Raw genomic sequence first — 23,103 nt, 5'->3', positions numbered from 1 at the left:
GGGACACAAAACCTCTCATTTTGTGCCTGTACTGCAGAAGAATCCCCCCTGCTTTCCTAACGGGATGTGGGGAAGGTAAGCAAGCTGTATGCGGCCTGGAAAAGGCAACACACCCACCCCCCTCCTTCCCAATGCACACAGCCTAATTTCAGCTGTTCAGCCGTCGCGGCTCTTCCCCCAGGAAAAAAAAACAAAAAACTTTCGAGCAACTTACCTCGAGGGAGCGAGATCAAAAAACTGTTTTCAGCCGGAGCTGCGCGCTCTGGCCCTTCAGGCCCTGAAGGAAGAGGTTCTCTCGCTTGGGACATCTGCCAAGCTCTCTTCCTCCGAGTAATAAAGAGCTTAAACGCCCCTCTCCTCCTCCTCCCGACAAGGCTAACACAAGACCCTGAAGGAAGAAACAAATGAAGAAGTCTTTCAGATGGGCTTCGAGGCGCGCATTCTTTCTCTCACACAAACACACACACATATATACGTATTATCTGACTCGCTTGCAGGCAAAGGACGGGAGATGCGCCGCCGCAAAAAAGAGAAGCCCGAACTTTTTTTTTTTTGCAAAGCAGCCGGGCGCGCCGGTTTCTACCAAAACACACTCACTCACACACACACGTTGTTGTTGATTTTTTAACCCAAAACACCGCGCGCGAAGAAGAGGAACCAGCCAAAAGCTTCGGGCTGAAACAAAACAAAAGCAACCTCCTTCAGCGCCTTTACCTTGGCATTTCCTCTCCAGAAGTCCTGCTCTCTTCCTTCCCGGGGTTGGGAGGGAAAGAAGGAAGGAAGGAAGGAAAATAGGGGGTGGGGGTGAGAGAGAAGTAACTTTAGCAGGATCTCTTCTCCCAGGCCAGCCGCTTCCCCAACATCTCCCCTCCCGTTCCTCCTCTTTCTTCCGCGCCCCCCCCCTTTCCTTTCCTTTCCTTTCCTTTCCTCCGGCTGTTTAGCACCCCGCTCGCGCCCACCCACCCACCCACCGGGGCTGCGGCTTAGCTTGGCCCCAGACGGAGCCTCCCAGCGAGGAAACTGGCGTCAGCTTCGGCCCGAGCGCGGCTCGCGCCCCTCCCGCCAAAACTGGGGCTCTCGCGCTCTCTTTCTCTTTCCCCCTCCCCACGCGCCGTCATCGTTTCCTCACGAAAACCGCCTGGCTCTTCTTTTCAGACTGGCAGCGCGGTACTTACTTAAGAAGACATTAAAAACAAAAACAAAAAAACACCGGAGCCTGGCCTGGTCCCAAAGAACAACTAGCCTGACTATAGTTGCTGTTGTCCCTGAATGGCGTAAACTTTTTTGTTTACAAGAGGAATGGATTCGGGCGGGACCTGTTGCACCTGATGGCCTTTGGGCCTCTGTGTGGTGTCGTCGTTTCCCTTACGCAATATTATCGGAGTAAATTCACGGGGGGGGGCAATCCTTTAGGTGCGCTGACATATATATCAGCTCACCTATATGGCCCAGACTTTTTTTGAGAAAGGTCTTCTTCAGGGCAAAACAAAAGACCTGTATACTCTACAAATGCTCTTCTATATACTCTACAAATGCTCTGCTTCAACGCGAATCCTCTAGGCCCAGGGAAGTTTATATGGTGTCATAAGGCTCCAGCCAAGGCCAGATTTAGGTTTGATGAGGCCCTAAGCTGCTGAAGGTAATGGGGACCTTTATATGTCCAGCTGTCTTTTGTCAACCATAAATTGTCACTGTTTTTGTGTTGAATATATGCTATGTGGTAATTTATGGATCTAATCGGTATCTAAAGCCATTTGCACATAACAAAATATGTATTTTATCAAAGTAATTGTTGAACTGAAATACAATTAAGAAGAAGTACATTAATAGTGAAATACAATTAAGAAGTATATTGGGGGGGCAAGAGAGTGGGGCCCTAAACTCTAACTTGTTTAGCTTATACTGTACGTAAATCCGACACTGGCTCCAGCAGCCCTAAATACACTAAATGCCATTGGATTTAGTTACAGGTGGGTAGCTGTGTTGGTCTGCCATAGTCAAAACAAAATCGAAAATTCTTTCTAGTAGCACCTTAGAGACCAACTGAGTTTGTTCCTGGTATGAGCTTTCGTGTGCATGCACACTTCTTCAGATACACTGAAACAGAAGTCACCAGATCCTTAAATATAGTGGGGGAGTGGGGAGGGGTATTACTCAGAAGGGTGGTGGGAATGGGTGATAGGCTGATAAGTGTGGAAAACCTGTTGACGACTCTAAACGGCTGCAGTTAGTCTTGCAGGGAAATGCAAGGGGTGAGATGGCTAAAGATGGCTTTGTTATGTATAATGAGATAAGAATCCAATGTCTTTGTTCAAACCAGGTTTCTCCATGGTTTTAAGTTTGGTGATTAGTTGCAATTCAGCCACTTCTCTTTCCAGTCTATTTCTGAAATTTCTTTGTATTAAGACAGCTACTTTGAGATCTTTTATAGAATGTCCTGGGAGATTGAAGTGTTCTCCTACTGGTTTCTCTGTCTTGTGATTCCTGATATCAGATTTATGTCCATTTATCCTTTGGCGTAGGGTTTGGCCTGTTTGTCCAATATAGAGAGCTGAAGGGCACTGTTGGCATTTGATTGCATACACAATGTTGGAAGATGAGCAATTAAATAGTCCTGAGATGGTGTGTTTGATGTTGTTGGGACCAGTAATGGTGTTATCCGGGTTTATGTGGCAGCAAAGTTGGCATCTGGGTTTATTGCAGGCTCTGGTACCAGTGTCCATGTTGAGTCCTGTTTTTGTATTATTGTGGGTGAGGAGCTGTTTGAGATTGGGTGGCTGTTTGTATGCGATGAAGGGTCTTCCTCCCAGAGCTTGAGAAAGAGAACTGTCATTGTCTAGGAGAGGTTGTAGATCTCTGATGATGCGTTGTACTGTTTTAACTTGGGAGCTGTATGTGATGACTAGTGGTGTTCTGTTATTTTCTTTTTTGGGTCTGTCTTGCAGCAAGTTCTCTCTGGGTATCAGTCTGGCTCTGTCGATCTGTTGTTTAACTTCATCAGGTGGATATTTTAGTTCTAAAAAGGTTTGCTGTAGATCTCTTAGGTGAGAGTCTCTGTCTGTAGAGTTGGAACAGATGCGGCTGTAACGTAGGGCCTGGCTATATACAATGGATTGTTTGGTATGTTTGGGATGGTAGCTAGAAGCATGTAGATATGTTTGTCGGTCAGTTGGTTTACGGTATAAGGTGGTGTCTATGTGTCCATCCTGTATTTTTATAGTAGTGTCCAAAAAGTGTATTTCTTGCATAGATTGGTTCATAGTTAGGTTGATGGTGGGGTGAAAGTCATTGAATGTCTTGTGGAAGGTGTCCAGGGTCTGTTGACCATGTGTCCAGATAATAAAAATATCATCAATGTAACGCAGGTACAAGAGAGGTTTGAGTGGGTAGGAGTTTAGGAAACGTTGTTCTAAATCTGCCATGAAGATGTTGGCATACTGTGGGGCCATGCGGGTGCCCATTGCTGTGCCGTTGATCTGAAGGAACAGGTCCTCACCAAATTTGAAGTTGTTGTGGGTAAGGACAAAATGACAGAGTTTCGTAGCAAAGTCTGCTGTGGTTTTATCTGAAATGGTGTTCCTTATAGCTTGTAAACCATCGTTGTGTGGGATGTTGGTATACAGAGATTCCACATCCATAGTGACTAGAATAGTATTGTTAGGAAGGTTATTCAAAGATTGTATTTTTCTCAGAAAATCTGTGGTGTCACGTACGTAGCTGGGAGCATATATATGGACTCTGTTCTGAAACCATATGCCATCAGTGCTCCCAGCTACGTACGTGACACCACAGATTTTCTGAGAAAAATACTAATCACCAAACTTAAAACCATGGAGAAACCTGGTTTGAACAAAGACATTGGATTCTTATCTCATTATACATAACAAAGCCATCTTTAGCCATCTCACCCCTTGCATTTCCCTGCAAGACTAACTGCAGCCGTTTAGAGTCGTCAACAGGTTTTCCACACTTATCAGCCTATCACCCATTCCCACCACCCTTCTGAGTAATACCCCTCCCCACTCCCCCACTATATTTAAGGATCTGGTGACTTCTGTTTCAGTGTATCTGAAGAAGTGTGCATGCACACGAAAGCTCATACCAGGAACAAACTCAGTTGGTCTCTAAGGTGCTACTAGAAAGAATTTTCGATTTTGTTTTGCCATTGGATTTGACATTTTTCTAGATTACACTTTAAATTTGTTCCATCTCTAAAGAGGCACAAGTAAATGTAGGAGTCCAGGTGTGTGCCCCCCATAGGAGTGAACTCCTAGGGGCAGAGGGGTCTTTGCCTTTCCCCCAATAAAATAATCCGAAGGGGGCCACCACCCCACCCCCAAAAAAGTTGATGGGCATTGCCATTCATATTGTGTGTGTACACCATGCCATGTGGTCGATTAGGCGCGGTGGGGCTTACCTGCACCACTGCCCAATATTTTGGCACCCCTTCCCCCCCCCCCATTTAGAATTATAGAAGTGTACAGTTGGAAGAGGCCACAAGGGTCATCTAGTTTGTTGTAAGAGAAAATCTGCCCTTATTCCCTTATGGGGTACACAAGAGCCCTTGCAAAGTCCTCTGCAGGTTCTCCATTGGTAGGAGTAACAAACAGAGGCCAACCAGAGAAAACTGAGAAGCAAAGCAGCTAGTAAGCTTGATCTTTATTGAAGCTGTTGCAACAACGGTGTTTTCAGGGAAAAGACCCAGAACAAAGCAAGCATGCTCTTATAAAGACATTTCAAAATCCCCCCTGGAGTCTAGCCCACCCCCAGAAACATCAATCACGGAAGAGGTGTAACCCAAGCTCATCACCCAGATGCATCACACCTACACCACACAAAAAGGCTTATCTGATGTCTCTTCTCAGTAGCCTGGCCATTCCTTTGAGATGGTAATTCCCGCCCTCCCTTCCCAGGTGGGCGGTGTTTGCGGCACCGGGCGGGATCACCTGGTCAGGTTCCACTCCCCCTGGGTCAGGTCAGCCCTTGACCTGCCTCCGGCCAGGATGGGACAAAGGACAGAGGCCGGGGGCGGGGTCAAGGGCCAGGTAAAAGCGGCAGAGCCGCCCAGATTTCCCCCCTTTTCGTTTCTCTCCCGCAGGTTCTTTAATTCCTGGAACAATTAAATCCCTCACCCCTCCTTCCTTGCAGAGACCCATTTGGTAAACATTTGGTCATTTTGAGAGTCAAAATGGTGTGAGACCTGTCTGCCTCAGACATGTGGCCTGTTTGCTTGGAAAATTAATAACAATTATTATTGTAATAATACAATTCTTACAACAAGTTCAACGCCCTGCAATGCTAGGATCTTTTACCCAATGTGAGATGTTCTACTTGCACACGACCGCGTAAATGTGCGGTGCAGGGAAATAAATAATTTGATTTAAACTGCAAAAATGGCTCCAAAGGGGCAAAAATGGTCTAAAAAGGCAGCAGCCTTTGCAACTTTGATCCCATGAGTCTGAAAGGAGGTTTCGAGGGAGCAATTGTACAGTAATGGAATTTGGTGGATTTTTGGCAGAGTTTTCAGTTGAGTTTTCGGAGATGGCACCTAAACACAAGGCATTGTCATCTTCCTCAGGTGCCGAGAAACCCAAGAAGCAGCAAGTGCTGCTCACGCAGGAGGAGAAACTGGAAGCGCTGGGCTGTTTACAAGATGGCATGGCCGTGTGTGCTGTTGCATGGAAGTAAGGCAGGAATGAGTCCTGCATATGTGCCATCAAGATACAGGAGAGGGAAATCTGGGCACCAGTGGCAGCGAGTGCACCAACAACTGCAAAGGTCACCAGGAATGTGTGGGACAAGGTTCTGGTGAAGACAGAGAAGGTGCTGAACCTGTGGCTGGAAGACATGAACCGCAAGCATGTCCCCATTGATGGCAACACCTTGTGCCAGAAGGCTCTCAGGCTGTTCGCACACTTCAAGTCTGCTTCTGGAGAGGGGAAACAGTCTGTGAAGGCGTTCCAAACCAGCACGCTTGAAGGGTCACTTCAGTTTGAAGAACATCCACACCACTGGTGAAGCTGCATCCACGGACAAGGAGGTTTCCCAAGCGTACCCTAATCAGCTGAAAAGACAATAGTGCCAGCTGCCCATTACCCTGTTCCTCTGCAGGACACATGTAGCAGTACCATCAGCAGCAAGTGAATCTGAGCCACAGCCAAGGACTTTGGGGTACCAGTCTACCCGCCCCCTTGTCGTTTCCACATCATCCTCCAGTGATGAGGAAGACTAAGAGCCACTAGTGCCACCATTCCTGCCAGTGTGGTAAGTGCTGCTGGGTTTTATTAAGAGTTCCTAGAGGTTTACTGGGTGTTTACAGGCTTTTTAGATGGTGTTCTCCACTGTAGTTCATTTCACGTATACATGCGGTACCTGGCAACATAACCCCTGCGTAACTAGGGAGACGCCTGTACTTGTAGTAAAAGACTTCATATGCAAAGTACCCCAACAGTATCCTCTGTCTTTCCTAGAAGCCTAGAATACATCACAGAAATTCAAAGGTGAGGGAAAGGTATTTTATTCACTACTATTGGTACCAACTTGTAGGCCTCCAGAGTTGAACCTCAGCAGTAAAATCAAATGAAGCCCAATGTTGACCCCAGAATTACTGGAATACAGTCGTACATTGGAAGTTGAATGGAATCTGTTACGGAAGTCCGTTCGACTTCTAAAACATTCAGAAACCAAAGTGCGGCTTCTCATTGGCTGCAGGTAGCTCCTGCAGCTAGTCGGAAGCTGTGGAACGTTTGGGTTCCAAAGAACGTTCGCAAACTGGAACACTCACTTCCGGGTTTGCAGCGTTCAGGAGCCAAAACATCTGAGTACCAAGGTGTTCAGGATCCAAGGTACGACTTTATTGCTTTGGGTCCTATTCCCCCCCCCCCCAGATTGTGGGGGGTTGGAGGGACGTGCACAAAAGGATTCACAGCAAATGCACCAACTGATGTGAAAGGCAGCATCTTACCCTATGGGTTAAGCCAGGGGTTGCCAACTACCACAACTCAGCACCTGAGTATACTATTGATATAATATGATTAAATACCTTGTAGAGCAAGGCTATTTATTTTATTATTTATTTCATGTTTACATACAGTATACCGCTTAATACAACAGTTTCTGAAATGGTTCACAAAAAGATAGCAAATGCTGTAAACAATGAAACTAAAAAGACTACAGTACCAGATGGGGAATCACCGAAAAGGAAAGGCAATTCATAGCAGCACACTTTTTAAAAATCCTAAGATTTGGTGGAATGACTCAGTAGCCAGACCACCAGGTAAGGTACCTGTAAGGTGGTTGTAAAATTGCAAAGGTATGACCTCCGTTATCTAGACCTCAGCTACCTCCCCACCCATTATTTGGGGATGGGAAATCAACACCTGAGCTAGGAGCAGGACTATGACAGCTAGTCCTGACTGCCCAATGTCACATGACTCACTAGGTTCTCTTCTCTCCCATGGGTTAATCTTGGATATCTTTTTTTAAAAGCCTATGTTAATACAGGATATACAGGAGCTCAGTTTTTTCATGTCTTATCTACTAAAAACATACTCGGCATACTTAGTGACACTGTGATCAACTCCCTTAGGATGGTAAGAGCAGCCTGGTTAGATCAGGCTAAATGCCTATCTAGTCCTGGCATCCTGTTTCAGTTCAGGCAGTTTAGTTCAGATACTCTACTTTTTCTACAGTGAAGCAGAGGAGAATTATTATATCTGATTATTTTTTATGAATTTATGAATCACCTTTCACTTAAGTTTTAAGGTGGTTTACAATTGACCAATACTGTAATAGCAAGCTAAAATTATAAAAAAACAACTAAAAGGTTTTAAATCAATACAAATACAACACCCAAGGGTATACAAAAGTCAAAACAAAACAAAAATGCCTTTACTTGTTTCTGCAAAGTAAAAAATAGTGGGCACATTTCATATTTGAGTAGGGATGCAAGCTGGAAGCCCTGCTCCAAATTGCTGTGGAGTGGGCTTCTGCTATCTTAGGGACTTCAAGGAGACATCCTCCTACAGAATGCAGGGACCTACTGGGGATGTAAGACAGTCTCTGCTGCAGTAAACTGGTCCTGAGCCGTACAGGGCTGATTTAAATCTTGTGGCTGCAGCATGTGTGAAGCTATAACAGGAAGATAATTACCGGTAAGGCAGACTCCTCAAAACACATGTATCTATCATGACCTGTGTGAGATTTAGACACTTATAACTGTGACTAGAGGTGAACCCTGTCTTAAGAAATCACCAGAAAATGATTTTGTGGTAAGGTTTCTCACAATTACGAGAAGTTCTATGTCCCAAATACATCTTGTTCTGTTTTTCTTATTTCATGCAACTGCATTTTCAAATGTGAGGGGGGAGTGGTATGGCAAGGCATAATTTGCATATACTTATTTATTTTCCTTACATTTATATCTCCACTTTTGGCCCCTTGTGGAAGGTAAGGCAGGCATACTTGTGTTTCTCAAGTAATCGCCCAACCAGGCATTAACCAGATCCAGACTTGATTAGTAGTAGCGGCATGGTGGAAGCATCATGTGCCTTCAGACCATGGCCTGTTCCATAATTTCTCCATAACCTTGAGAAATTATGAGAAAATTGAGAAAAACCTTGTCTTAATTCAAAACAAACAAACAAACAAAATTCCTTTCAGTAGCACCTTAGTTGGTCTCTAAGGTGCTACTGGAAGGAATTTTTTTTATTTTTTATTTTGTTTTGACTATGGCAGACCAACACGGCTACCTACCTGTAACTTGTCTTAAGTGTGTGTGTTTTGTTTTGTTTTTTAAAAAAACTATAATTTATATAATCGCTTAAAACAAAAATAAATCTCTAATATTATAATCAGGGATGTTACTATAGTTTGCTTACCTGCAAAGTGCAGTACTGGTGAGACCACCCCAGCTATCTGCCATCTTAATCTGCCCAGAGGCATCTATACATATAAATTAGCACATGCAAATTTGTGTCATGGGCCCATGCCCCGAATCCTTTAAGTACCTAGCAATGCCTCCTGGTTTCTCATCAACACACAATCAGATTTGGTTTCAACTGACTGTACTATTGTGCTCTCAAAACTAATCTCCAGCTTTGCTAATGTACTGATCACAAGGCCTTACTTTCTCTGTTGTCTGTCTTTCAAGGGCTCTGTGAGGTCTAAATTGAGCTAGAGATTCAGACATGTATTCCATTTTGGTTTTTTAATTCCTAAGGGAGCATGTATTTCTCATTTACTGCCTTGTCCCTGCCTTGTCTGTAACTTGAAACCTTGAAAGCAAATTAGGTTTGTAACTTAATTAAGTGCCTATTTGAACTCATTCCACCATCATGGTATGAAAAAATCTGAATACATGGCTGGATAAAGACCAACCTAGCATTTCTAAATAAATGTTGTAATTTATTGAACCATCTGTATTTCCATGATTTATACAGACAGAAGAAGAGTTTTGAGTTACTTGAGAAGTTGCTCCCTTTAGTTTAAACACTACCTGATTAATTAGATAAAGGAAAAAAGAGGCCAGGAAACTCTGCATCTAACCCCTGGCATTTCCTCGCATCCTGCTTCCTACCTTACCCAACACTGGTGCCCACCAGCAAGCACACTGGTTCGTTGAGGACCCCTCCAAACCAGTATGGGTTCTTCTCTCTTCCATTGTGGTACACTGTGTGAGGAAGAGGTTTAAACATCCCCCTTTAGCTGAGGAATAAGCAGGGCCTTTTTTTGTTCCCTTTGTGGCACACTGTAAATGAAGCTAATCTCCCTGTCAGTTAATTTGTTCTGATAAACTGGGGAGGGAGCAGTCTTCCCTAATGTGGCATGGAGATTTAAACCTTTCCACACCATAGTGAGGATGCACACTGCCCTCCTCACTCCTCAGTTGATGTGCATGAGGAAGTAAGAAAGGTCTGATTTCAATCCTCATCTCATGGTGCTTTAAACCCCACCCAGTGTGTGGTGATAGTGTTGAAAATAACTTGTCTGTGCTGATATGCATGCCCCAGCTGAGGAGAGGAGGCTTAGCAAAAGGTAGAAGAGTCAATTGGATTGTGTGTCTGTGCTAAAGTGTGTGTGATAGAAGGGGTGTATTATTGGTCCTGCTGACATTTTGAATATTGCCTACAAACGGTTTTTCACTGAGGTAATGAGACCCCTGGCTAAAATAGCTAACAAGTTTCATTTGCCCAATTTTCCTCTGTTAAAATAGACCACTGAGTCCATTGCTATTATTCAGCTCTAGTACAATGTATTCTGGATATGGGCAGTGGAGAAGAACTTAATTTAGCTTTTTTAACTGGCCACAAATCAGTTAAAATTAAAAATTCAGATTTAGTCCCATTAGCATGATAGCACTGGTGACTGGAATTATGCCCACAATCCTAAAAATATTTAACAAAAAGTTGCTGTCGTTGGCATCTGTTTTGAGAGGCAATGGAGTGTGACTGTGGTGGTGAAGTTAAACCACAGGACAATCACATTGCCTGCTGTGGCTGCAGAAACTGCCCTGACACCTGCGGGCATAGGGCGGTATACAAACAACAGCAGCAGCAGCAGCAGCAACAACAACAACAACATCAACAATTCATAACTGCTGCCTCTTACATTGTTTTGCTGCATTAGCAGCACTGAAGTGATCTTTCCAGGGCACAATTCTGGGCACTGTTTATGGAGGTCCTGCGCTGCCCAGGCAACAAGACCCCACCTCTTGGCCTTGCTGGTGTTGTCCAAAGGAAAGCAGAACAATACATTTGGCAGCAGCTTGGCTGTAGGAGTTGCTGGAATGAGGTGTACAAGACATCATCCAACTGTTTTAGGGACTCCCCACTAGATTTTTTAGGGTTTATTCCTTAGCCTTTTCCTCTGTTGAAGATGCCCCTCAAGTAAGTGAGTAATAGGAAGTAAATCCTATTGAATTCACACACATCTGTATCCTGTGTAGACAGGGAAGTGATCACAGTAAAAAGCAAACAAACTGACACAACAAAAATCAGCTAGTAATTCATTATACTCTAAACAAACATATTTGAAAATGCAGTAATATTAAAGAAATTACAATGTGGCAATTAGAATATTGGAACTATAATATCTATCCAGAAACAAACTTCAGAAGGTGTGGCCCAAATCCGAGGCAGAATTCCAAGTATGAATAATGCTTAACTATCTAAACAGCACTATCACAGATTACATTCTTCTTCTTCTTCTTCTTCTTCTTTAAAAAAGCTCTTTAGAAACATGTTCAAAGAATTTCTGAATAACCGTTGTTTATAAGTAGATTTCCAGCAAAGTAGATTGAATAGCAACAGCATGAAATTGCTAGTGGAGGAGGAAGCATATGAGGAAAGTACCAATCACCATCAGCAAACAGTAATATCAGCAGTACAAAAAATGCTATCAGATGCACAGAGTAAACAAACTGAATAAATGGAAACAATTTTATCACACTAGTCTATTTCAATTACAGTAATTTTAGATGTTATTTGTACATATAATAGGTAAAATACAACTGGGAGGAAAAATGAGATTTTCGAGATTATGGTATTTCTTTCATTTTGGTAAGCAAGAGGTGTTTCAGCCCAGTGTCAGTTGAAAACTCTATTTTACGTGCATTTGTAGAGAGTTGCAAGCACCCATAAAATTGCATTGAATTTACTCAGTGGTGTTAAGAGTAATAAAAGTGCCAGAGACAAAGCACAACAATAATTTCTAAACAAAAGAATACCTTTCTAACCTTTCCTAAAACAATAAATGTATCTTTAAAAAAATGTTATGCAAATAGTGAATAATATACTAAAAAGGAATACTATGTAGTATATTACCCTGGACAACAGTTAAAGGGAGCCATAAACATTTAGTCAATATTATTCTTAATATGCATTCATAACATCAATCATAATAGTTCCTTTTGAGGTGTAACAGTGTGCCATGCATTCTGCATTATAGATTCATAATATAATATAGAATGGTCTTAGTTACATATTGTGTACTGTTCCTAATACATATTCAGAGCATATCTTGTAACAGCTCCTTTGGAGCTATTAACATGTATGCCATGAATGTGTATTAAAAGCAGACTCCGTTTGCATATTATGAGTCTATAATATTAAATCCACAGTAAAAAAAATACATATTATTTTAAAATGGTTACTATACATACACACAGAACCTGTTCACTCATGCTTTACCATATGCTTCTACCATTTTGAGAGGCTGAGTTTCATGCTGCCTGAGCATTTCAAAATGGGGAAGGGAATTCAGTGGGACATTATTTCCTCCCTTAAATATTTGTAAAACATTCTCTGCCTAATTCATACACTTTCCCCTAACATACAAGATCTGGAACAATGAGTTTTTAAAACTGGACTCCACAATAATATTAATTCAGAAATTTGGTGGGAGAACTTCCAGAACTTCCAAGAATCATCACTCACCACCTTCAAGCAGATTTTATGTTCTTGGATGCTGATCTTTTGCCATGCTGTGGTACTCCCTGCAAACCCAGTAGTGTCCACCCACTCTTGCCATCAAGCAAGGCTGACTTGGCTGGGCAGGGTCAAGTAGGCATACCTTTACCTGACTGGGAACCTCAGAGTATAGTCCACTCAGTATGGATGAATATGGAGAGTTGCCATAAATTTGGTCACTTGTATTCCAGTTGGCTTAGAGAAAAGACAACAGCAGCACTGAAGGGCCAAAAAACAAAAACAAAACAAAACAAAAACCCCAGCACCCGCTGAGCGGGGAACTGGCAGGAGCCAGGAACAGAAAGGGCTGAAACAACTTTGCCTGCCTCACACTAGCCAGAATCAGCTTTGGAAGTAACACTGATGCTCAGCAAAAAGGGAACAGAAGTACCTTGTTCTGGTCCTTGCACAATTCTGTTGCATGCAAAATAAAACTTGTGCATCTCCCCAACCTCGACAAATCATCTGCCCTTCCTGTTCAGTCCACAACACTATCACGCCACTGTGAAACTTGAAATAAGCAGGAAATAAATGAAAAATTGTGATTGGTGAACAGTGAAAAGTACTTCATCTGAAAGCATTTAATAATCTTGATATCACTTCAGAGGTACTAGATGAAGTGCATTCTAAAATGAACTCATGTAATTAATGGCAACGTGCCAAAATCCCCAGAATCAAACGTTTATAAACCTGTAAGTAAATATGCTTCACTGTCTGGAGAATTAAAAGATTATACTATAGTAACTAGACTCAGAAAGGTGCCTAATGAGAGGTAATCCTACCCAACAGAATCTTCATGTTACTGGCACCACTATTTATCAGTATTACGGGGGAAGAAATCATGAACTTTTAGCATTCTCACTTTATAAAAGAAATTGTTACCATTATAGTTTAGTGGATTGGGTTATTACATTGTACAAATTCCCTCATTTCTTTCCCTTTCTGTTTCCAATATATTTTATACCTACATTTTTAAAAGAATAATTTTACTTAACATTATCTGATGTTAGGAAGCCAGAGAATCAAAATTATGTGAAGTTATATAAACTTACTGTTTTGAGGATTTTAAAAAAATATATACTGTACAATCTCTTTTTAAAAGGGTGTTATTTTCTCTTCACTCATTTTGAGATGGTTTAACTGACACCAATTTGTTCTTCCCCATAGTTTCTTGAAGCTTATGCTGACACCTTAGAAATTAGTTAATAATCCTTAAACAAATTACATTGTTATTACAATTTGGTGCAATCCTCTTAGGCACAGGTCCGAACACTAAAGTCAGCTTACATGAGCTAGTGAGATTGCAACTTTGCTGCATGAGCCTAATCTGAAGCACTGGCCATGGTCAACTGATTTTCTAGTAACCATTTGGTTTGGCATTTGGAGTTCATCATTATTCCAGGATAGAAGTTGTGTCATGTTGGTTATGACAGCCAGAATGTATGTGAGAACAAGGTTTTAAGAACTTTAGCTCTTAAAAGAAAGTATTATGTAAGTGTATAAAAAACTTCATCTGCCTTCCTTTTTTCACCTTTATTTCCATAAGAGCAGCAGCTTCAAAGGCTGTGGCCACCTGGAAAGCAACTACTGCTTCTTTAACTTATCTGTCATTCCACACGAGGCTGCAGAGTGGGGCTGAGGAATCTGCAACATTCCAGATGTTGTTGGACTCCATCAGCCCCAGTGAGCATGGCCAATAGCCAGAGATAATGGAAGTTGTAGCCGAACAACATCTAGAGGGCTACAGGTTCCCCACCCCTGTTGTATGTATTGTCTCTTCCTTGTCTATTCCCCCCTCCCTTCTCTCTTTTCTTCTGGCCTGCCCTGCTTCCCACCCACCCCCCTCCTAAAACTTAAGGCTAAGTTACATTCTCCTGCTTTATGTTTACAAAGCATAAATATGTCTATAAATGAACAGGATAAACTTACAAAAAGTGATTGATCATATAAAACATTTATTATCTTCTAACTTACTGTTCATTTTGTCTGCCATATTAGGGGAAGCACAAAACAATAAACAAAGTTATTAATATGACAGGCCCTCATATACTTCTGAAAAACAAGGAATATAAGGAAACTCATTAAAAGAAAATGAAAAATGCAATTTCAATAAGATTTGTACTGAATATAACATTAACTCCTCCCATATATGTAGATAGGTAGATAGATAAATTGGTTCGTGAAAATTGAAAGTGAAAGTTTATCTCAAAATATAGCCTTGAAGTAATTTTCACTCTGATTTTTCAACTCCCCACACTGATTAGTAAGAATGAGGGTAATTCAAATTAGAAACTCAGTGCTCATAAGAGATTCCTGACAACTATATACCGGTATATATATATATATATACACACACAGTATATATATGAAGCCTTTGAAACTTTGAGCGGTGAAAGTTTTTTTTTGTGTGTGTGTGTATCTTTTTTTAATAAAAGAGTTACTTTTAAGACCCTGGTTCAACCATAGCACTAATGTCTTATAAATCCAAAAACATAAAGAATCCAAAGAATTGTGAGAAAAACCTTGCAGCTGTCATAAATGGAAGTCATAATCTCTTTTTCTCTGAAATGTTTTATGAGAAGAAATTGGGCAGTGGACAGTTCTGATGATACTAAAAGGACTGGTCATTATTATTAGCATTCTCTGAGGACAAAGATGATTCTAATCCATGTATGTAATATTCTGCAGAAAGGAATAATAGTGGGCAGTAGGCACACACATATAGAGGTGTGATAGGGAGACCTAGGTTCAAATCTCTACTCCATGAAATTCACTGGTTGCGAAAATAAAATGGAGGGGAGAGCATATAGCAGGTTTCTTGGGATAAAGGTGTATTACTAATAAGTAGTAATGCATTCAGGTCTCATATGAAAATGTGCCGTCAGTTGAGTAGTCTTTTCTGTTTTGTTTTAGTTTTGTGAAGACTGTAGAACCTGGGAGTATGGCTCTTGAACACAGTGGAATTTGCTTTTGAGTAGACGTGTAAAATTGCACTTGGCTATTCACTTTTTAAAGGGCTTAAACTATTTGTTTTATTGGTTTATGATGACATTCTTCAGTAACTTGGTAGCATAAATGCGTGTTATAGGGAACACATGGCTGTATATTCCTAAAAGGTCTACATGGACATCCAGTTATAGCTATACTCGCCTTCAAGTACTGCCATATTGATGAAGAAAAGTGTGCATCTATTATGCATTTTTAAATATAATAGAACATATTTTATCAGTTAGAATAACAAATGAGACTTGCAGATCAAGACAGTAACTTCAAAAGAAAAACAGCGAAGAAATTGAAGCTCTTGCAGTGCTTCCCTGTTTCTCACAGGCATCTGATCAGCCACAGTGAGGCTGTGTTCACATTACCATCTTACAGCACAGCCAAGCTTTTTAATTTTCTCAATTCGGATTGAAGCTGTTTTGGGGGAAAACACATGAAAAGGCAGTATTTCATGAGAAACGAGGATAGGTACAGGATAGGTATGGATTGTGGCTAATGCTATGTGTATACCACTTCCTAAACCAGTGGTGGGAGCGCACCAGTGGGTAGAGTAAACAGGAATGTGTGCACAGTCTGGGAACAGGATACTGGACTTCTATCATCTAGAATGCTGGGTTGCTTATTTAAGTGAAAGGTTCTGCTATTGTATGTACCTCAAAAGACAATACAGGGAATTTTATTTGGATTCACTTGAAAATTGTGCAGGCGTGGGGAGAAAGGAGTACGGTCAACACCCGAAACCGTTAAAAAACCAAGGCATGGCTTCAGGAGCTTCCTGCACTCAAGCAGACGCCGTGTCAGACGTTCGGCTTCCGAAAAACTTTCGCAAACCGGAACACTTACTTCCAGGTTTGTGGCGTTCGGGAGCCGATTTGTTCGACAATTAAGCTATTCAAAAACCAAGGTACACTGTATGTATGTGTATGTGTGGGTATGTAAATGTGTGAGTGTGTATACACACAAACACACACAGAGCCATTCCATCTGGCTCATTTTTCTTATGATCCACCAGAGTTCATATAAAATGTGTAATATCTCTAAAACTTTGATTAAGGGATAATGCTCATGGTGGAGAGAAATATATGAGGCAATTTATGGCATTCGAGAGTAATTAAATGCTGAAGTAGAGCTCCGGCATTCGGTAATTGCAGAAGCTGTTTATTGCTCAAATATTCTAGCCCCATGAACATTAATGTCTGTGAAACAACAAGGCAGAAGCAGGATTCACAAACAAAATGAAGAATATCTCATTTTCTCAGTATATTTGGGGAGAAAAATTAAATATACAGCTGTTTGCTGACTTATCCCACAAATTTTTACCCCCAAAAAAGCTTAGACAAAACCTTTCTCAAAGGGCTTTAGTCCGTCTGGTTTCAAGATGATGCGAAGTTTGGAAATAAAACGGTTTGAATGCAGAGTGATTGTGCATTATTCAGCATGTATATCGTAATTTCCAAATTATAGGACTATTAAGAACAGTTCAAAAATCTCATGGTGGCAAGCGTGGCTTTTGAAAGTTTTCCAAAAAACATAAAACAATTAGGCAACAGATTGGTAGGAAGTATCGAACTACAATCCCCCACCATGATAAAGCAACAGTTGCTTTGAATGTTGAGAGACTTGTGCTTCAGCCGAAAAACCAACAATAGCATATCCTCCTGAAATGACAATATGTCAAAATATGTGCCTTAATTGTTGGTTCTAATATGAGAAAAATACTCAAGCAATTTGTTTGCAAAGTAGATGACAACCTATCACAGTAAGCAGAGGATGGCTCACTCTCCTAGTAGAGACAGTTGAGATTCAATAGGGCACTTCACAGAAATAAATAGTGAAAGAGAAAACAGATTTTAATGTCATGGGAAGGTCTTTTCAAAGTGTTCCACTAGCCCAGATTCAGTCACTTTCAGTGTGAGTTGAACACTACATGCACTTCTCTCTTCACCCACCCCACCCACCCACAGTACACCATAAACCAGAAAGCCTAAGGCAACAAAACAATGAGCTAGAAATTTGTCGCTGATAGGTTGCAATGTTATATACTTAAAGTGAAGTCTGTCATGTTTCCCCAGATTTTTAAGAATGCCTGGAATTGCCAGAAGGGCTGCAAGTCAACTCATTCTCATTGATGGGCAGTGTTGTGGCCAGGCTCCAGATCTTTCAAGAGATCTTGGGAATGGCAGACTGGATTGCCCGCCTGCTGGCTGATTGACCAATGCTGGCAGCCTCTGAAGTGTGTTCCCCTGGGAGCAGGCTCAACCAGCCAATGGGGTCACTTGGGCCTGCTCACAGGAATCAATAAATGGCAGCTTACCTAACACCTTTCCTTGCTCTTTCTCCTTGCTTTTGCCTAGCAGGAATGGAGACCCCAACAGTGATTGTGCCTCCTGCCTGCCTGGATGGAGAGATGTCCGGGTGGGGCAACGGGATGTAGAAACCTTTAGTCTTAGTGTGATTGGAATGTAACCTGTCAGGGAGGAATTTGCCTGTAAACCAGTTGGGCTGGTTTGGGGTTCTTGTCTACCTCACAGCAATTGTCACAGCCTGGTAGGGGAAGGCATTGGGCTGTATCCTTTGTCTAATCAGAATATTTGGAGTAGGCCTTACTCCCTTCTCCTCTGGATCAAAGTATCAGGGTACCCTGGTAAAGGGGTTCAAGGGGAAGGATTCTGTCCATGTGCCCAGACAGAGGCTAACAGGCCATAGAGGTGGCATCCTAGAAGGGTCACCGATATTTGATGTGCATCATATGGGGATCCTTAACCCAGGATTGACCCTGATGAAGTGATTGGGTTGGTTGATTCAGGATACATACCCAATGCCTTCTTACATCTGTAATCAAAAAAAGTTGTGGTCATTTTGATCCCAAAATGGTTGTCATGTTTATTGCTTTCTATCCCCCTACCAAGGTGACCCCAGGCTTACTGTGACTGTCCTCACAAAAGCTGCAAATCTCCTTCTCAATGCATACCAACCCAACAATCCCACTATACTACAGTATTTAGAAGTCAGCGGTTCTTTATTAAGGACATTGCAAATCAGCTACTTTCTCTTGGGGTGGGTGGGGGTAGCAACACACTTTCACTGATGCACAAGGTTGACAGCTCCTTTTACAGTCACGTGTGCCACATAAAACACGTAGCAATGCTGCGGAGCCTTCTTGATACCTCTTGAAGCAATCAACCTATTAAAGGGAAAGAAAAGGCTTATTAGGCTGCTTCTGCACTGGGCATTTAGTATCCTCTGTGTTTAAAGAGGTGGATTTTCTTAATGCTAAAGCCTGAGAAAGTCCAAAAAGGACACCCAATTAGAAAGGTATTGACTTATCCCAACAAAAGCCAAAGCAAAGAGATCAATGGCCATGTTTGACCACAGCGAGCTCTTCTCAAACTACACACAATATGGTTCATGTGATTAAAAGCAGCTGACAACCACATGCGCAGCCAGCGGAAGAGTGAAGGATAGATGCTTTTGTGAGCAAAGATGTCTGACCTGAAATGGTCTCTAAGGTGCTACTGGAAAGAATTTTCTATTTTGTTTTGACCTGAAATGGATATTGACAACTGGTCAGTTCCTCCCATGCCATGCCATTCCTAAAAGAGAAGAGGGCAAACTACAATTTCCTTCAATAGAACCTCTCTCTCTGTGTGGGTGTGCGCACAAGATAGAGCGAGGGAGGGAGGAGAGAGGGTAAGGGGGAATATATACCTATAAAGACTGACAAAGCTATATTGTCTGGATAGTTGAAGGGAGGCATGCTCAGATCTTTGCCACTGCCCTGTAGGCTTGGTGCCACTGGCAGGCTATACCCCCTACCTCCAGGGAAGAACATTACAGCAAGGGAGGAAATCAGCCTGGCTCCATCCATCAGCCAGTGGAGAAACAACTACTCAAATGCCTGCTTGCTTCTCTTCTCTTGCCATTCCTTTTCCTTTTGTATCATGTCTATTAGACTATGAGCAGAGACTGTTTTATCTTAGGTGGGGAATGCTTCCTAAGTGTTTAATAATAATAATAATAATAATAATAATAAGTAGTAGTAGTAGTAGTAGTAGTAATAGCAATCTTTGTTGTTGGCATCCGTCTTACTGATGTGGTCCAAAGGTAAGCAGAGAAATATGTTTGGTACCAGCTTGGCTGCAGGAGTTGCCAGAAGGAGGTGTACAAGGCACCATCCATCTCAGGGGCTCCACTCTGGATTTGTGTAGGGTTTACTCATTAGCCTTCTCTTCTCCCAAAGATATCACACAAGGAAGTGGAGCTTTAGGATTAGCATTTTCCTTTTCCCAGATGGGCAGAGGACCATCTCGGTAGTGGCACCTGCCCTCTGGAACGGACACCCTCCCATCAGATGGAAAGGAAATAAACAACTACAGGTACTTGACTTTTAGAGAACATCTGAAGGCAGCCCTGTATGGGGAAATTTTTAATGTCTGTTGTGCTACAATATTTTATACATGCTGTAAGCTGCCCAGCATCGCTGGGGAAACCCAGCCAGATGGGTGGTGAATAAATAATAAAATTATTATTATTATTAGGGCTACCACCCCGGGTTGATGAGCCTGCTGCCCCCCTCTTCCCTCTACAACATGTGCAGAAATCACCTTCTTAACCATTGGACCCACTGTTGGTCTCATCTGCTCAATTCACCAGAGCCTGTCTTCACATGCGGGGGAAAGTGTGAGACCCATCAGCTACCTTCCCTTGGTTTAGCTGGCCAGTCGAAGCCGTTCCCAGTGTGTGGCCACTGCCACGCACTGACAACATCTAGGAGCCACAGGTGAGAGCTATGTGCTGGGTGGGGACCGAAGGTGGACAAACTATCCCAGAAGGATCACGATATGTCCCCCACCAAAGGTACTACCCCTCCTCTACCACCCCACATACCCCAGTAGCAATAGCAGTAGCAATAATAATTGTAATAATAAAACTGTCATCTTCAGCAGCCTTTCTATCAGTTACAAAAATGGAACTGCAGAGCCTCTGTACCCAGTCTGTTGAAAGACCAGCAACTTTTAGCTCCTTGAAATCTTTCCATTTAAGCTGGTGATTACTCAAAATGGTGTCTGAGCTTTCTTTTTCCTCCTCCTTTCCAATCCCTGCTCCTCTTGTGTCATGTCATTTACATCGTAAGTCTGAATGCAGAGAAAGTCTTGTTTACATTTGTAAGTTATCACGGGGACCTTTTTCTTCTAAACGGTGGGATAAAATGCCCAATAATCAATTATGATAGTGATAAAAAATTAATAATGACAATTTAATCACCTGAAACAACATTATTGTGCCATTATTTTGCAAAAAATTACACACTGCAAGCTATGTACCATTTTCACAATTTTCATCATTTATACACAACAATAGGGGCTGTTCAATCATCTGTGAGAAATTACTGGTAACTATTTTCATAAAGGCTTAGATGCAATCTCACTTTTGTAACTCTTACCAGTTAATATGTTTTATTTATAATACTGGTATGTCACCCAGAGTCCCTTTTGATACAATAAGCACATTGTTCCCAGGATCTTCCTGTATAATTAAAAGTGCAGGTCTTATTTTAGGCTTAAATCAGCAGATGCAATTTCATAGAAATGTTTAATAATTTACCTGAAAATTAAGTGGTGGTTTCATCACTGGATTCAAAGAAAAATATTTGTTCCTTTTGATATATGTGCAACGCTTTATGGCAATATGTGCTAGACAGAATACATAGCAATGGTGCTGTGATATATAACAGAGGTGAATGAATTCAAGTTTGGGCCAGTTCACAATGTGGTGGTTCCATTGAATTCCTCAGACAGGAGTGTTTGCATTGGCCAGAACAAAGGAAGTTGTGTGTGTGCCAGAAATATGCATGTACCAGCTACATACAATTGCTCCAGCTGGAGTGACTCCAAAAAGGACTGTTGCAATAAGTATCAATCATATGAAACTAAATATTTCCAGTCTACTTACTACTTTCTTCATGTGAATGCAAGCAAATCAGATCCCAATGACACTTATGCGTAGAAAATTTAGCTGCTCTGCTAACCCTTAGTAGACTCAAGTCATTTTGGAGGTTGTGTTGATACATCACTCTGAAAGACCAGCTGAAGTTCAGATTAACAGAGTTGTACACAGTGGATACCTCCAGACAGTCACTCTTTGCAGGAGGCATTCGAGGGCATATAAGAACATTAGGGTTGTGCTGCTCAAGTGGATTAAAGCAAAAATCCACTTTTTAAAAGAATCAGACTTAGAAAGTGACCAGGAAATGCATTGAAAAGTGTAGAATGAATGAATGACTAACAGGAAAACTTGTAAACACCTGAAAGCAAATCAGGATGAATGTGCGCTGAGTGCTCATTGTTTTATAATCGCCCTGCAAAAACATCAGAATGAGTGTTCGGTAAAGACCAGACACAGTGTAATCACTATGTAAGTGTGTTAGCCAATCAGGATGAATGCTCAATAACCAGGTCATCTTGTGGGGCCCTGTGTTTTGTGGTGCTGTGCAATAATGGCATATGGATTTATCCTCATTGTGGCTGTAATTATGCACCCAATCATGTCTGATTAGACCCACTGAATTCAAAATAAGTGCACAGATGTAAAGTTGGTGTTTATGCAGTGCATAGTTAAACTATGGGATTTGTTCCCACAGGAAGAAATGATGGGCAACAACCTTTAAAATAGGATTTGACAAATCCATAGAGGGAAGGGATACTGATGACTACTAGTACTAGCCCATGATGTTTATGCTCTGCCTCTACAGTTGAAGGCAGTAAAAGTTCTGAATGCCAGCTGCTGGGTGTGGGATGTGAAACACTGGAGCAGTCAAGTACAACATCCCTAGAGTGGACATAGAAGGGGATGCCTGGACCAGCCAGTCGGAACTTCCTGTTTCTCCTGGGCTGGGACAGACTTCCTCTACATGTGACTAGAGGTGGGTGTGCCTCACCTGTGCAGGTAACAAAAGGCATAGGACTGGCTGCCATCTCCCTCTTCTTTTGGCTACACCTCAATGAGGAAGCATCACCTGCTTAGCCAAAGATGCTCTCTTGGCTTCCAGCCAAGAGAGGACAAAGGAGCTATCTCCTTATGGAATAGTCTCCAAGTGTCTGCTTTCTGGGATCCTATTGTGAACAGATGTGTAAGTAAACTCTTTTTGTACTTTTATAGAAGACTGTGTCGTATCTTATCTTTTAGGAGGGAATAAGGGGAAAATACCAGGACAGTTATTATAGAGGCTTTAGCGAGCTTGAGCAACTCATCTGCTGTGTAAGTTTAAAAGGGGAATGTTACTCTGCTAAATTGTGTAACTTGTTAACACAAGTTGGAATAGGATATAATAAAAACAATATATCCTCCCCTGCATCCCTGAACATTCCCACACTGGAAACCACAGGAGAGAGTGCTTGTAATCTTGATTCCTGCTTGCGGGTTTCCCACAGGCATCTGGCTGGCCAACATGAGAACAGGATGCTGAACTAGATGGGCCATTGACCTGATCCAGCAGGCTCTTCTTATTTTATTGTGTTCTTACATATTCAGCCTTACACGCCTGTTACCCTTAAACAAGAGCCCCACTTCATCATGGAGATCCTGCATGGAATTGTGTTCTCTAATCCAGCAGAGATGTCCAGTGAAAGGCAGATGC

General features: G+C 41.9%; 1 protein-coding gene across 3 annotated transcripts in view; it reads right to left on the bottom strand.

Moving 5' to 3' along the window:
• Positions 1-792, bottom strand: part of MDFIC (MyoD family inhibitor domain containing) — a 40,322-nt gene extending 39,530 nt beyond the window's left edge. For 2 of the 3 annotated variants that reach the window (XM_033161782.1, XM_033161784.1), the window contains exons 1-2: positions 715-792; positions 215-388 (exon numbers count right to left, since the gene is read on the bottom strand). In XM_033161782.1, coding sequence (XP_033017673.1) covers positions 215-308 — 94 coding nt within the window. In that variant the 5' untranslated portion in view covers positions 309-388; positions 715-792. Of the gene's footprint in view, positions 1-214; positions 389-714 lie in introns of those variants that run through there. The other variant, XM_033161783.1, reaches the window with a different exon arrangement.
• Between the last annotated feature and the right edge of the window lie 22,311 nt (positions 793-23,103).

Source organism: Lacerta agilis, chromosome 10, assembly GCF_009819535.1.
Source record: "Lacerta agilis isolate rLacAgi1 chromosome 10, rLacAgi1.pri, whole genome shotgun sequence".
NCBI classification, from domain to species: Eukaryota; Metazoa; Chordata; class Lepidosauria; order Squamata; family Lacertidae; genus Lacerta; species Lacerta agilis.
This window is presented reverse-complemented; position numbering and strand designations above follow the sequence as displayed.